The sequence below is a fragment of the Danio aesculapii genome, chromosome 13 (genome assembly GCF_903798145.1).
Source record: "Danio aesculapii chromosome 13, fDanAes4.1, whole genome shotgun sequence".
Classification (NCBI taxonomy): Eukaryota; Metazoa; Chordata; class Actinopteri; order Cypriniformes; family Danionidae; genus Danio; species Danio aesculapii.
In genome coordinates this window covers 17,902,425-17,916,977 of record NC_079447.1, presented here as the reverse complement: position 1 = coordinate 17,916,977, position 14,553 = coordinate 17,902,425, and the positions used below count along the sequence as shown (strand labels likewise).

Genomic DNA, 14,553 nt, shown 5'->3' with positions numbered 1-14,553 from the left:
CGTTTACAAAAAAATATTTAATTAAAGAAACTCGCAATCCGACAGTACAAATGTTAAATAATAATAACGATAATAATAATAATAATAATAATAATAATAATAATAATAATAATAATAATAATAATGCGTTTTATTTAAAGGCGCCTTTCATGACACTCAAGGTCACCGTACAGGACAGCTAGAACAATCAGTTCAAATAAAAACACAATAAAAGACAATAGAATACAATACAAACTTTAAAAATGCAGTCGGGTTAAAGTGACTAAGCTGTTCTAAACAGATTCGTTTTGAGTTTGGATTTAAATTGTGAAAGAGAGTCTAAATTACGGAGATCAGGAGGAAGTGAATTCCAAAGCTGAGGAGCAGAGTGGCTGAAGGACCTGCTCCCCATGGTGACAAGGTGGACAGAGGGAACAGTGATGTGCATGGAAGAAGACCTTATCAAGTGTTATCAATTGTCCCTCCTGGTGTGCCGTCCCAAGAAGGTCCCGTTTCCAAAGCAACAGCGACGCGGTGTCACAGACGCAACTTACGTTACTGTATGAGTATTTTACTTTCAGGTGAGTGATGATAAACGTAAATAATTTAGTTTTTCTGCTGGTGTTATTTCCACATTTCACAAAGCTCAAAAGCCGTCTCGGTAGTTTTCGACTAATGGCAAAAAAACAATTGTCTAACGTTAATCTTCAGAAGACCATCTATCTGAGGTGCTAGCTAACGGTAATGATAGTAACGTTAGCTTGCTACGTTAGCTGTTATCGATAAACATATTTACCCTCCAAAAAATTAAAAACACTATGCACATTTTTCCTAAAGTTTTTTTCAAGTGTGTTATTTTTTTGAGGTATATTTGTTTGTTTGTGTGTGTGCGCGTGGGTGTGTGTGTGTGTGTGTGTGTTTTAGAAAACTTTTATTGCAAAACAAAAACAATAACATGCAAAAAATTGAGGCATACTTTGAGGAATAATTGAGGAATACAGTGCTTACATTTTTTACTAAATAAAATTACAGGGGATATATAAATCACAAGACATTTGCATAAGAAAATTATTCCAAAATTGCATACATCCTTATAGCTTTTTTATTTTTAATTTCTTTTAGGGTTTCGATAAAATGCTTCAGATCAATTTTAAATAAATAAATTTTAGGTTTATCATTGGACCATTTTTGTTTGTGTACATGGTACTTCCCATATATAATCATTAAATCAATAAAAAAGTGTTGCTCCAAAGTTTTATTATTATTATTATTGTATTTCAAAAAAATATCTTGAAAAGAAAACAGAATTTTTAATTTTGTAAGTTTAAATATTAGATATTCAACTGATTTTTCACAGTGCCATTTGCAGTATTTAATAATAAATAATTAACAATACATTGTGTTACATTAATTTCAGTCAAAATTATGATATCGAAGATGGTGGTCCAAAACCAAACCCCAGTTTTAAAGAGGGCGACTGATATGTTTAACAATGCCCTCTTTACATGGTAGAATAATTTAGATTAATTATGAATTTTAGAGGTGTCACTGTGGCGCAGTCTGTGGTTCGAGACTCGGCTGGATCAGTTGGCATTTCTGTATGGAGTTTGCGTGGGTTTTCTCCGGGTGCTCCGGTTTCCCCCACAGGTCCAAAAATATGTAGTATAGGTGAATTGGGTAAGCTAAATTGTCCCTAGTGTATGTGTGTAAAAAAGTGTGTATGGATGTTTCCCAGTGATGGGTTGCAGCTGGTTGCATTCGCTGCGTGAAACAGATGCTGAATAAGTTGGCAGTTCATTCCGCTGTGGCGACTCCGGATTAATAACGGGACTAAGCCGAAAAGAAAATGAATGAATATTAGAATAATTATTATCAAATAATTTGATGGTGTAGTTTATCAACATTCTGATCCACTAATACCACACAAAACTCTCACGGGAAACTATAGCGTATTGTATTCATGAAATGTTCCTTTTTTGATGCTATTCTGCCCTGCAAAACACTGTTCTAAACACTGTTTCTCAGCCAGACTTTTATATCATTGTCTGTTACAGGGCACTGTTGAAGACAGCATGGCTGATGTGACCTCAGAGCAGTATTTTATTGAAAGATTCTCTGTAACCTGCAGCAATCCGGTTTCCCATCTTCAGTTGGCGTGCTGTCCTTCTCATTGTGCCATCCCATGGAAGGACAAGAATATAAGGATTTATGAAAACAAAAACAACAACCTGGAGGTTATTGTGCACTAAAAGTACATCTACTCTCACCAGTCAGTTCATTAGAAACCTTAAGTTTACTGGATTTGTCACATTTTCCTCCACTATTGCTTCAATTCATCATGGCATGTATTCAAAAATGTATTGCTGTAAACAGTTCTCTGAGATTTTGATCTATATTAACATGATAGCACCACACATTTGCTGCAGATTTCACCACATCCCAATAGATGCTTTTAAGGCAGGGGTGTCCTAACTCGGTACTGGAGGGCCGGTGTCCTGCTGAGTTTAGCTCCAATTTGCTTCAACACACCTGCAAGTAAGTAAGAGCTTGATTAGCTGTTTCAGGTGTGTTTGATTAGGGTTAGAGCTAAACTCTCCAAGACACCGGCTCTCCAGGACCAAGTTTGGACACCCCTGCTTTAAGGTGAAAGTTCACTCAAAAATTACTCAATTACTCAATTTTTTTCTAAACTTTTATGAATTCCTTTCTTCTGTTGAACACAAAGCAAGATATTCTGAAGAATGTCAGCCATTGAGATCCACTCTAGGAACAAAAAATACAGTGGAGGTCAATGGGTGCTGCTTTCTAGAATTCTTCAGTATAACTTTCTCTGTGTTCAACCAAAGAAAGAATCTTAATTAAGTTTGTAATAAGTAAAGGTTGACTGATTTTTCATGTTTGGGTGAAATATCCCTTTAATGCATATAAATCTGGTGAAAGTGGAGGCCGTTTGAGTATAGCGAACTCATTGTCATGTGTAAGGAGTCAGGTAGAGATCATCTGAGCATTATCTTGTTGTGGTCAGCAGTAATACTGTGTTTAAATGGAGTTAAACACAAAGGTTGTTAACAAAGGTTTGGTAGTGGAACCACGCCTCACCTTGTCTGCTTAACCAATCAACTACTCCCTAAAAACTTATTTAAGGCAGACCAATCCTCTAGCACTGTTCTTCCCCTTCCCTCAAATACACCCTCCCTCTCTCCTGCCTCTATTTTCTCACTTTCCATTAACAACCCTGTAGTCCTCTCTTTCCTCCTAGGTTGAATCAAGGGGTCCAATCACTCCAACAAAATATTACAGAGATGGTACCCCCACTCTGAGTCTCTGGGAATCATCATAGGATGCCCAATCAACCTATCTACCTGTTCACAGTTTATCCTCTTACTTCTCTTCCCCTTCATCCCACTATTCTGTTATCATCCCTTTCATCTCTACATCCCTACAATAAAGTCTAGCTCAGAGTGTGGCCTGGTCCATGCTGGTGTACACTAAGAAGATATCCATCACACCCAGGGAGTGCACAATACTATAAAATATACAATATGCTATATTGCTGTTGAGTATAATGATATTTCGTACGCTATAACATTTGCCTTGAAAAATGCTATTTTTATTAGCTATGTTTTAAAATCGTTTATTTATTTAATTGTATTAAATAAACAGGTAAAACATATTTTTTCAGATCTAATTAATTCTATAGATATACCGAAGAAAGCTGAAATGTTGGCTTAAATAGTATTTTTTGTTTGTTTGTTTGTTTCTGCTATAAATGTCAATGAATTTTCACAAAATATTTAGATTATCTTATTTTGTGTTTAACACAAGAGAGAAATTCATAAATGTTTACAACCCTTTAAGTTAAAGTTTCATATTTATGTGAACTATCCCTTTAAGAGATGCTTTTATGATTTAAATCACTTTTCTTTCCTATTCTGAATATTTTGTTTCTATATTGACTAGATATTTGTGTCATTGAACAAGTGTACCTAATAATGTGCCTGGTGTATATATTTTATTTCACATTGAATCACATAATAGGAATAAAAAGTAATTTTAACATTTTCTACAGCCTCCCTTGGAACTGACCGGCCACCATGGTGATGTGTCTGCCATGGTGTTTGGGACAGTAAGAGATCGTCTCATCCTCTGTAGTGCTTCTGAAGATTATGTTATTGTCTGGGACATCAATCGCTGTTACAGACAAATCAAAGACGGTAATAAGCTCCCAAAGTCCTAGATTCAAAAACACATTTAAAAAGTCTGGAGTTAAATTCATCCAGATATATAAAACGGCGCCACTCAAGAATGTTCTACTCTGAATGCAGTTATTATTCTTTGTCAGTCACACTTTTTTGGTCTCGTCTCCCAAACATGACATCTGTATTCCAGGTGGAATTGCTGCAGGTAGGGTTGTTGGCACGTTGCTCGGGAGGGTGGTTTATCTGTCGCTGTGTCCAATGAGTGCGAAAGTGGCAGTGTGCTCTGGCTCCAGGGTGGTTCTGCTGAATGCTGAGGTATGTAATTAGTTACACTATTTTTGTTCACCGAATTCTAAAAACAAAAGTAGTTGTGCTGAAATCGTAAAAAGGAAACAAATGTCATTGCTGACCCATCTCCAGATGAAATGCTGAACAAAGTCTGCATGCAGAACATTCTGTCTGGCCAGACCATAAATATTAGAGATAACATTGAAACCAGCAGTAAATTAGTGTAGAAAACAATACTGAATCGTCAGCTTCTGTTTTGTATGTTAGAAATGAATTACAGTATCACATTCGAAAACTGTCTGATTTAGCCAGACTTAAATATATGCTTTACTTTGCAGTATGTACTGTAGTAAAACATTTTTTAAATGATGAAACTGTGAACATGTTAAGGTTAACAAACCCTGTGTGTGTGTTTCTAATAGAGAGAGGAAGTACTTGGAGTGCTGAAAGCTCATCTTGGTCCTGTGACAGCATCAGAGTTTTGTCCATGGGATGTTAATCTTCTCATCTCAATTTCAGAGGACAGAACATTTAAGGTGTAGATATGACATAAACAGGGACAGCCAACAGTCTATAACTGATTTAAATATGGATTTAAAATACAGTGTCTATTCAAAGAGTTTTAAATAATTATTAGAATACATTAAATTGTTTAAGTGACAGTAATGATAATTTAATAATGCTAATAATAATACATTTTATTTATATGTGACTTTCATGACACCCAATATTTCTTCCAAAATTTGTTCAAATAAATATATTTACTATATTTTTATTCTGAAATTTGGAAAAATTCACCTCATGAAAGTCACCTATAAAATATGTTATTATTATTAGCATTATATATATTCGGCTGGAATAAAAGCTTTTAATTTTTAATTTGTTATTATTTATTATCATTCATTTGATTGAATTCTTTCAGAACGGCATGTTGTAATCTGTTGTGATTGATAATCATGGCTTTCCCCTTAAAATATTGTTTTGAATGACAAAATTTTAATTTAATTTAACTATAAACCAAACCAGGGCAGCACGGTGGTGCAATGGGTTGCACTGTCACCTCACCTCAACCTTCACCTCAAGAAGGTTGCTGGTTCGAGCCTCTGCTGGATCTGTTGGCATTTCTATGTGGAGTTTGCATGTTCTCCCTGTGTTCCTATGGGTGTCCTCAGAGTGCTCCGGTTTCCCCCAGTCCAAAGACATACATTGTAGGTGAATTGTGTTAGCTAAAAAATTGTCCTAAGTGTATGTGTGTGAATGAGAGTGTACAGTATGGGTGTTTCCCTATGATGGGTTGCAGCTGGAAGGGCATCCGCTGCGTAAAACATGTGCTGAATAAGTTGGCAGGTTGATTTCGCTGTATCGACTCTTCATTAGTAAAGGGACTAAACCGAAAAGAAAATGAATGAATAAACCAAACCAGCAAAACTTAGAATTTCTTAAAAGGTATCTTAGAAGGTATCTTAATTTTTCATATATCTTTATCTATATTAATACTTTTTTCTTTTAAATATATCAGATATGGGATGTGAAGAAGGGGGATATCCTCTTTCAATCTGCTGTCCTGTCAGGTGAGTGTGTACCATTATATATAATACCATTATATCTATTATCTAGCATCATACTTACACAACAGAAAATGAGTTTCTTCACACATTATATCCTGTAAATGTAGAGAAATTGAAGATGCTTACATTTTTATTTCAAAGCATATCCACTGTTAAGTCTGTCCTTCATTGAGCAAAACGGTCAGTTCATCACAGGATCTGGTGATGGACAGGTCAGTCCCACACACAAACGCACACAATTTGATCTCTATAATCCATATATACCATATGTAAACTGAATTCTTATTGTGATTCAAGCTTTGGTGCTACACTCTCCCTGTGGACCATAAATGTCGCTTGGTGACAAAACTGGACCTTTCAAAACTTGAACAAAAGCATGAGAGAAACCTCAGGAAGATCAGCCCACCTCAAAGTAGAACAGATGGTTAGTAAAACCATAAGCCACATTTCAGACTGCGTATGACTACTGTTTTCACATGCCTACCTCACTGTGGAAACAATACAACTGTTTGAAGTGAAAAAGATCTTTGTATGCTTCATCTGTGTACTTTTCTAGGAACAGCTCGGAGTGATGAGAGAGGAGCAGTCGAGACGGCAAAGCCTGTACTCAGAATTTGGGCACAGACACCAAAGATTAGCCATGCTAGCTTGCAACAGAGGTACTGTCTTTGGACTGTTTTTGTTGTTCACCTTTATCTGGTTGAGCTCTTGAAAAATAATGTAATGGTATTTTTTGTAGGGCTGTCACAAGATCAAATTTTCACTACATGCTTGTCAAGGACAAAAAAAAATCCATTATAACTGGATATTGGATGTCTGTAGATATTTAAAAAAAATTATATCAGTCTAGGTTTTCAATTTTTTTAGATGTCATTGACTTTAAGTATGAAAATGTAAAAGATATGTATATAGAAATGTAGACATTTGTTTGCTTTAATACATTTATGATTAATCAGTTTGTATTAAAATGTAAATAAATGAATTAATTGAATTAATATTTATTTATTATTGTGTATTAATATGTTCAAAATCAAAATCCATTTCACTCTGTTTAGTTTTGTTGTTTTCTTTAATGTTATATATTTATTTGAGTCATTTTAATCTAATTTAATCATTTTGTATAACATTATTATATTTGAATGTATTTTAGTTTTTTATATTACTTTATTTTTATATTACTTTTTAATATTACATCAGATTTTTTATTTCACTTAGACCAGGGGTGCCCAAATTTGTTCGTATAAAAGGGCCAAAAACCAATTGTCATTATGAGCTGTGGGCCGAAGATAAATATACCAAACTATATTACATTGAAGGTGCCATGGGTAATTTCTTAATTTAATTCCTAATATTTCAAAATAAATAAAAAAAAAACATTGCTTTAAATAATATTAACTAATGCAGTATAACTTTTTTTGCAATAAAAACATAACAGTGAACAGTGGAGTTCAGTGCTAAATCCACTAATCAAGCAGAATCTGCCTTTGCCTTGATTTGCTCACCAAAGTCTCTGTATTGTCCTCTATCCATCAGGTGACAGTATGTACATCTAAAGTAAATCTAATTCATTCACAATATTTAATTTAAACATTTAATTTCCGGTAGCTTTTAACAATAAAACAAACAAAAAGTTACATTACATTTGAAATGCCAATCTCTGAACCATCCCCATCATTCTTCCTCTCTTCTCAGATGGGATGTTGGCCCAAATCAAAGGTCACCATGGGCCAACTTTGGCCTGCGGGCCCTAGTTTGGGCATCTCTGCCTTAGACTAATGAGTGATTGTATATCTTAATAAAATGTTTGGTTATTTAGTTTAATGTTATATTTTGTCAATTAAATGATACATTATTAAGTTTTTTATAGTTTGTAGTTTTTTCATTGCTTTTCAAAATGTAATCAAGTTGTATTTATAAGTACAGTTACAAATGTTAACATTATACTGTATATGAGTTGTTACTGTAGTAGTAATGTTGTACTGTGTATATAGCAGTGATACAGAGCATGCTACACCTGTCTTTGTTGGCATGAAAACTCATTGAAACTTTTTTATGGTCATAGCAGGAAATGTCCAATTAGGAAGTCATTTTACCCCTATTTATGGTTTCATGCTGTCCAAGAGGGTTGTCACATCACTGCAGCTGTTGGCCTTGTACAGTAGGTTATGTAATGCGTTTCATCCCTGATGTCAGAGTTTAACCTGGAAGCTTTTGCATGACAAAAAATCATGTCATTATAAGCTGAAATTTGTAATCTATCTTGCAAAAAATTTGCCTATTTCCCAAAACAGCATATTAGCCCAAAAACTCTATAGCGAACCATAGAGGTGACCCTTGACCCCTGCAACATTATGGTTTGACTGCAATAAGCCTGACCTAAATCAAGCTTTTATTGCAGCAAGTTTAAGTCTCTAATCATGGATTCTCCAACTGTAGACTCAATTAAATATGACAGGCTTCCATAAATGGTCTCTATGCGAGAGACTCTGTGGCATTGAGGGCCTGAATTCCTTGTACAATACAGATCTTTTTCCTTTTCTTTTTTTTTCTCTTGCACTCTGTGACATTAACCAGGCCTTAGTTCTTTTGTAGTGTCTTTTGGCAAACAGTCTCCTCTTTGTTCTTTTTCCGTAGAGGAAGTTATGTGTGGATCGGAAGTTCAGATGGGCTCTGTCTGCTTGACCTGGATACTTCAGAGCTTCTCAGCTTTCTACCACTCAAAGGCATCATACGTTTTCACTTAAAGAGCAGGTCATATGGGTTTTTAACAACAACAAGAAATTATTTGCAGTTTGTAATAGCTGTTCTTCAGTGTAAACAGTCTGTAAGGATGTTAATCCAAAAAGTGCATGATAAACTAGGATATTGTCTCTCAAAAAGTCGAGTTTGAATCGCCTTAACGATATGTTATATATTTTTGAATCTTTTAGCAGCCACCAATCTATCCCAATGCAATCAAAGAAAAGCATTTGCATAATCCCTGCCTGCCCATGACATAGAAACACTTTTAAATAGTTGTTCTGTTTCAGACACGGAATAGATACAGAAAGACCAATCAAAACAGACTTTGCCAAAGTTGACTTATGAAATGGAGGCATTTTTACAGACCTTAACCTCTGAATTGATTCAATCAAATCATATCAAAATTAATTAAAATGACTCCAATTTTAAATGCGCGTTCTGACAAAATTACAACGTTTTCAGACCTTAGATGCATTTAAACCTGTTGTATGGGATTTCAACACAATATTAGGACATGTTAAAATACTATATGACCTGCTGTTTATGTCTTAAAACATATTTTAGTTTGGAATTTAGCTATTCTTCAAGCAGATGTTTGACCTGTTGTCTTTTTATCTCAGTTTCTGCTTAGCATTAATTTAAATAGCATAAATGTAATGCAAATAGATAAGTGTGTAGCTTAGTGTATTGTACAACAGACCACATTCAGTGTAGACAGAATTTTATTTATTTATTTTTAGTTTTGGCAAATCTTGCAACCTCAAAAATAAGCATGCATTATGAGTGGCTTTGCAGAAATTATTTTTTATTGGAAAATACAATGTCAGTGTTAATGCTTGAATGTCTGAGTGTTAAGAAAGTTTAGTTTTCAGATATACACATTTTTAATATATGATAAACCAAATTTAGTTGACTTCTGTCTACATTCCAAAAATGATGCTTGTTGTTTGTTCAAAGTACTTGACAAATGAGCTGACACAACACAATTCTTGAGGGTTTTTTTTTGAGACAACTTAATTGTTTTATGTTCAATCCACTTAAATTTGTAAAATCTAGGGCTGCACGATTTTGAAAGAAACTGACATTGCAATATTTTCATTCACTGCAATATATATTGAAATTTAAATGCAATTTCACCAGATGACTTGAATAGCTTGTAAAGATTGAGATTAATGTGTTGGTCATCTGCAAAAAAATATCATTTTAAAATGACAAGCATAGTTAAATACAACAGACCAAAGATGCAAATAAACAAAGATTTATGATTTTCTGGGGAGTCAAACTGTATCCAGAAGCAGAAATTAAGTAATCTTTGTATAATAATAATAATAACACTAAATAATTTTACTTGAGTACAAATGTATAACAAACCTTTAAGCTACATATGTTTAATTTATTGTGCCCTAATTTTTAAGTTTGCTTAGAATTCTTACAGCCATACCATAAAAACACATGCAAATAATAAACTATAATCCTGACTACACTGCAGATCCCTGCGATGTGATTATTGCTGACTCGGACATTGTGATATCAATCCTGAAACGATATATGGTGCAGCCCTAGTAAAATCGAATAAAAAAGTGATTTTTTCATGTCTTAACACAAATCCATTGTGTGAAACCCAGCATTATTTTACAGTGTATGAGATATAAATATGGTTGTCATTCAAGGCTTCAAAACTTGAATTTTGCAGGTGTTTAGTAACAGTTTTTGTCCTTGCAGGTGACCTGAGCATTTCCATAGCAGGCTCATGGGTGATCTCTGAAGGACTTGATGGCAGCGTAAGTCAAATTCTAATAATTGTAATTGATACAAAAAATATTGTGTATGCAAATAAATTTGATTGATTGAATTTCTGACTGTTGCATAATGTTTTTTATTAACAATAAACATCCATATTTACAACAAACTATTATGATCTCCTTTATAAAATCTCCTTTTTTAACAATCCCAACAGTTAACCTTAAAGTGCTCTAGATTCACATGTATTGCACCTTCGGTATTTTTACAGCCCTGCAATTAGCAGTTTACGGTTTCAAAAAGCCAGGATTATTTAAGATGTAAAGCTTTTACGAGGTTTGGCTGCGGTTTTCATTCTGGTAGGAAAGTAGTGTGTGTGTGTGTGAGGCATAACAGTATAACATGAAGACTACTCTCATTTCTCTCTCTCTCCCTCTCTCTCTTTCTCTCTCTCTCTCTCTCTCTCTCTCTCTCTCTCTCTCTCTTTCTCTCTTCACTCTCTCTCTCTTTCTCTCTCTCTCTCTCTCTCTCTGGTCAGATGTGTTGTCTGGTGTCCTCTCTGTTTGAGACTTCAGTCGTTCTTTTAGTGGTTAATGGTGTCAGACTGGATGAGCTCTGCTTAAGGATGGCAAAGAGCTTTTCTGTGGAAGAGCAACTTTCAGTCATGCCCAGGTAACCACACTCGTCTTTCTGCCTCTGAGAAGCACTTGGTCCTGGTCAGGTGGGGCTCGGATTAAGGATATTCAGGCAGGATATCATTTCATAGCATTTTATAGAGAATAATTCACTCTTTGTTTGATTTTGTCGTTTGCCAGAATTATTTTCAGTAGACCTATTGTAAGCTTCTAATTATTGATGAGTCAGTTACCACAATGGAAAATGCTATATTTTATTATATCCAGACGTCTATTTATGTTGTTTTTTCCCTAACTCTTTATTTTTCTGACATTTTTCCCCCCTTTATATTCACCATTTTTAGTTCTCCACTGATGACTACGTCCCCTCTGAATGCTGAGCTGGCAAAACAGGGCCCAAAACCTCAAAGAAAAGGAGGTTGGAGTTCACAAAACTACACAAAACACACACACAGGCATTTTGTTTGCCAAATACATAAATCACCATCTTTGGATTAACAAGCATTTCAGTATCATTGACACCCCCTATGTTAATTCAAGATAATTTAAGATGCTAACTCATTACTGTCCAAGATGTTAATCTTTCTGAACTGGCAAAAGGTCTGTACACTTTGTCGTTAGTCCCAGCAGCATTTTTAATATACTGCAGTTAAAGATTTTTTTGGGTTGATTCGAAATACTTTCGAAATACATGGAAAGGAAACCATCCAGTAAAACTGTCAGTCTTCATAAAACAGTCTGATGACATCTGGTGTCTGAGGTCACAGAGATACAGAGTTTTGATAACCACAGAAAGAAAAGACGAGCCACAGACCACAAAAAATATCGGTATTAAATCAAAATGTACTGTTTTTTACCTTAACACAACGGGTTTGGTTTTAATTTGCATGGTTTATCACAGCATATTATTCTAAAAACTAAAATCCACCAATAAGTAAGATGTGTTTGGAAACTTTAAAATAGAATAAACTGACATAGGTGATGCGGTGGTGTAGTAGGGAGTGCTGTCGCCTCACAGCAAGAAGGTCGCTGGTTCGAGCCTCGGCTGGGTCAGTTGGCATTTCTGTGTGGAGTTTGCATGTTCTCCCCGCATTCGCGTGGGTTTCCTCCGGGTGCTCCAGTTTTCCCCACAAGTCCAAAGACATGCGGTACAGGGGAATTGGGTAAGCTAAAATTGTCCGTAGTGTATGTGTGTGAATGAGGTTGTGTGTGAGTGTTTCCCAGTGATGGGTTGCAGCTGGAAGGGCATCCACTGTGTAAAACATATGCTGGATAAGTTGGCGGTTCATTCTGCTGTGGCAACCCCAGATTAATAAACGGACTAAGCCGAAACGAAAATGAATGAATGAATAAACAGACAAAGTTAATTTACACCCTACTGCTGTTAAAAAGTTTAGGATGCAAAATGCAAATATAACTGCAAAAGATAAATAGAAGAAGCTAAAGGGGTAAACTATGTATCAGTGCTCTTCAGATGAAATTTTAGATTCATTTAAATCAGCAAACAAATCATCAGTCCAAGACAAATGAAAAACAATAATGAAAACACACTGTTAGACCTTACCAGGCTTTTTTACAGTAGAATACTGGTTACACTGTTGCCAGCAACTAACTAATGTTTTGGTTACAGTGAGTACCTGGCAACAGTGTTGCCAGTGAATTACTGTAACCAAACCATTACTGTGACTAACTGGCAACAGTGTTGCCAGTTAATCACTGTAACTGAACCATTACAGTGAGTAGCTGGCAACAGGGTTGCCAGTTAATTACTGTAATAGAGCAGTAGCCATAACTAACTGGAAACTGCTTACAGTTAATTACTGTACTGTTACAACTCACAGCATTATACTGCATACACATTATTGGTATGTCATTTATGGTTTTTGAAGTGTTACTAAAATTAATCAGTATTCTTAAGTGTTATTAAATTAGAAAGCATATAAATTCTTTAGACAAATGTATTTTATTGTTTTGGCAGCAAACAAATATACAACAAAAAAAGTACAACAAAATCAAAGAAATCAGCAGATATCAATACATTTTCTTTTTACAATGAAACAAAAAGGTTCAATTATTAAACAACACATGCAGTGTATATAGCACAGGTGTCAAACATTTAAATATAATCTGACATAAAACAGAGGGCCACAGGTCTGCACAGTTTAGCTTTAACTCTAATTAAACACACCTGATCAAACTAATTGAGGCTTGTTAGAAGTCTACAGGTAAAGCTGCGGTCACACCTGGCTTTTCCTCCCATAGACTTCCATTCATACGCACGGGAATGCGTCAGACCAGAAACGCAGGGTCATGCGCTGCGGTGCAAAGTTCAAGCTTGGTGAACTCCGACCTGCGAAATCGCATCACTTGACTGCGTGAGACCAATTGAGGATCAAAACAGGACCTCGCTGGACAGAAATTTAAAACATGGAGCAAATCGCTCGCTTTTTTAATGTCTAAACATCTTGTTTAATCCCGCCCCTTTTCGCAGCGTTTCTATTGTCCTTATGAAGTCACAGTTGGAAACACAGCTCTGAAAAATACTTAGCAACAAATTAACAAACTGGGACCTGACAATGGAGGTTTGCGAATCCCTGTGATGATTCCTGTGCATGTTAGCTACCTAACTGAGGAGATTGGAATTTAATCATTTTTATGTGTATAAAATCTGCTTATTTGCCAAAAAGACACATTAAACTGTTTGTATCCGTACATTATGGAAATAGGCAATATCCAATGAATAAATATACTTGTTGAAAGTAATGTAAGAAGTTATATGAGGAGAGGCTAACTAGCTAACAACGTAGCCTTCAAGCACACAGTTCAAGACAACAACAACAACTTAATACACAGACTTACTTTAGAAACCCTCAAAAACATTTGAACACATTTTATCTACTCATTGTAGATTCTTATTTATGGCTTACAACATCAGACTCTGCATCTGAACTGCTAAACAGAGAATGGAGGACACTCAGAAGTAAATAAATCAAACACCTGGCTCCATTAAAGGGCCAACATTTTCTAAAAAACTTTTCATAATTTTTTTAACTTTTCACAATTTTATTTTTGGAATAAGACAGTCATCCTGTGTATGTGTGTGTCAATGTCTAAATCGTTGTTTTCTGCATTAGGATAAATGCACTATTCTATATATAGCACAATAAAAGCATCAGAGTAGATGGGACAGTAATGGTTGAACAGTAATTTACCGTTTATTACACAGTTACTACCTGTAATGGCTACATAAGGTAAATTACTGTAATTTATTCTTTGCACCACACAATTTCATACAAATCCTGCTTGTTTTACTGTAAAATACTGTTTCCTTTTATTACAGCAAAACACTGGCTATTTTACAGTTAATAACTGCATAATCTACAGTAAGGGTTAACAGTGCAA

General features: G+C 35.1%; 1 protein-coding gene across 1 annotated transcript in view; it reads left to right on the top strand.

The window, feature by feature from the left end:
* The first annotated feature begins 2,045 nt into the window (after positions 1-2,045).
* Positions 2,046-14,553, top strand: part of wdr27 (WD repeat domain 27) — an 86,589-nt gene continuing 74,081 nt past the window's right edge. The window contains exons 1-12 of the mRNA XM_056470637.1: positions 2,046-2,213; positions 4,049-4,193; positions 4,369-4,493; positions 4,889-5,002; positions 5,986-6,037; positions 6,176-6,246; positions 6,332-6,458; positions 6,591-6,693; positions 8,669-8,757; positions 10,499-10,557; positions 11,055-11,188; positions 11,496-11,569. Of these exons, the coding sequence (XP_056326612.1) occupies positions 2,052-2,213; positions 4,049-4,193; positions 4,369-4,493; positions 4,889-5,002; positions 5,986-6,037; positions 6,176-6,246; positions 6,332-6,458; positions 6,591-6,693; positions 8,669-8,757; positions 10,499-10,557; positions 11,055-11,188; positions 11,496-11,569 (1,255 nt within the window). The 5' untranslated portion in view covers positions 2,046-2,051. The remainder of the gene's footprint in view (positions 2,214-4,048; positions 4,194-4,368; positions 4,494-4,888; positions 5,003-5,985; positions 6,038-6,175; positions 6,247-6,331; positions 6,459-6,590; positions 6,694-8,668; positions 8,758-10,498; positions 10,558-11,054; positions 11,189-11,495; positions 11,570-14,553) is intronic.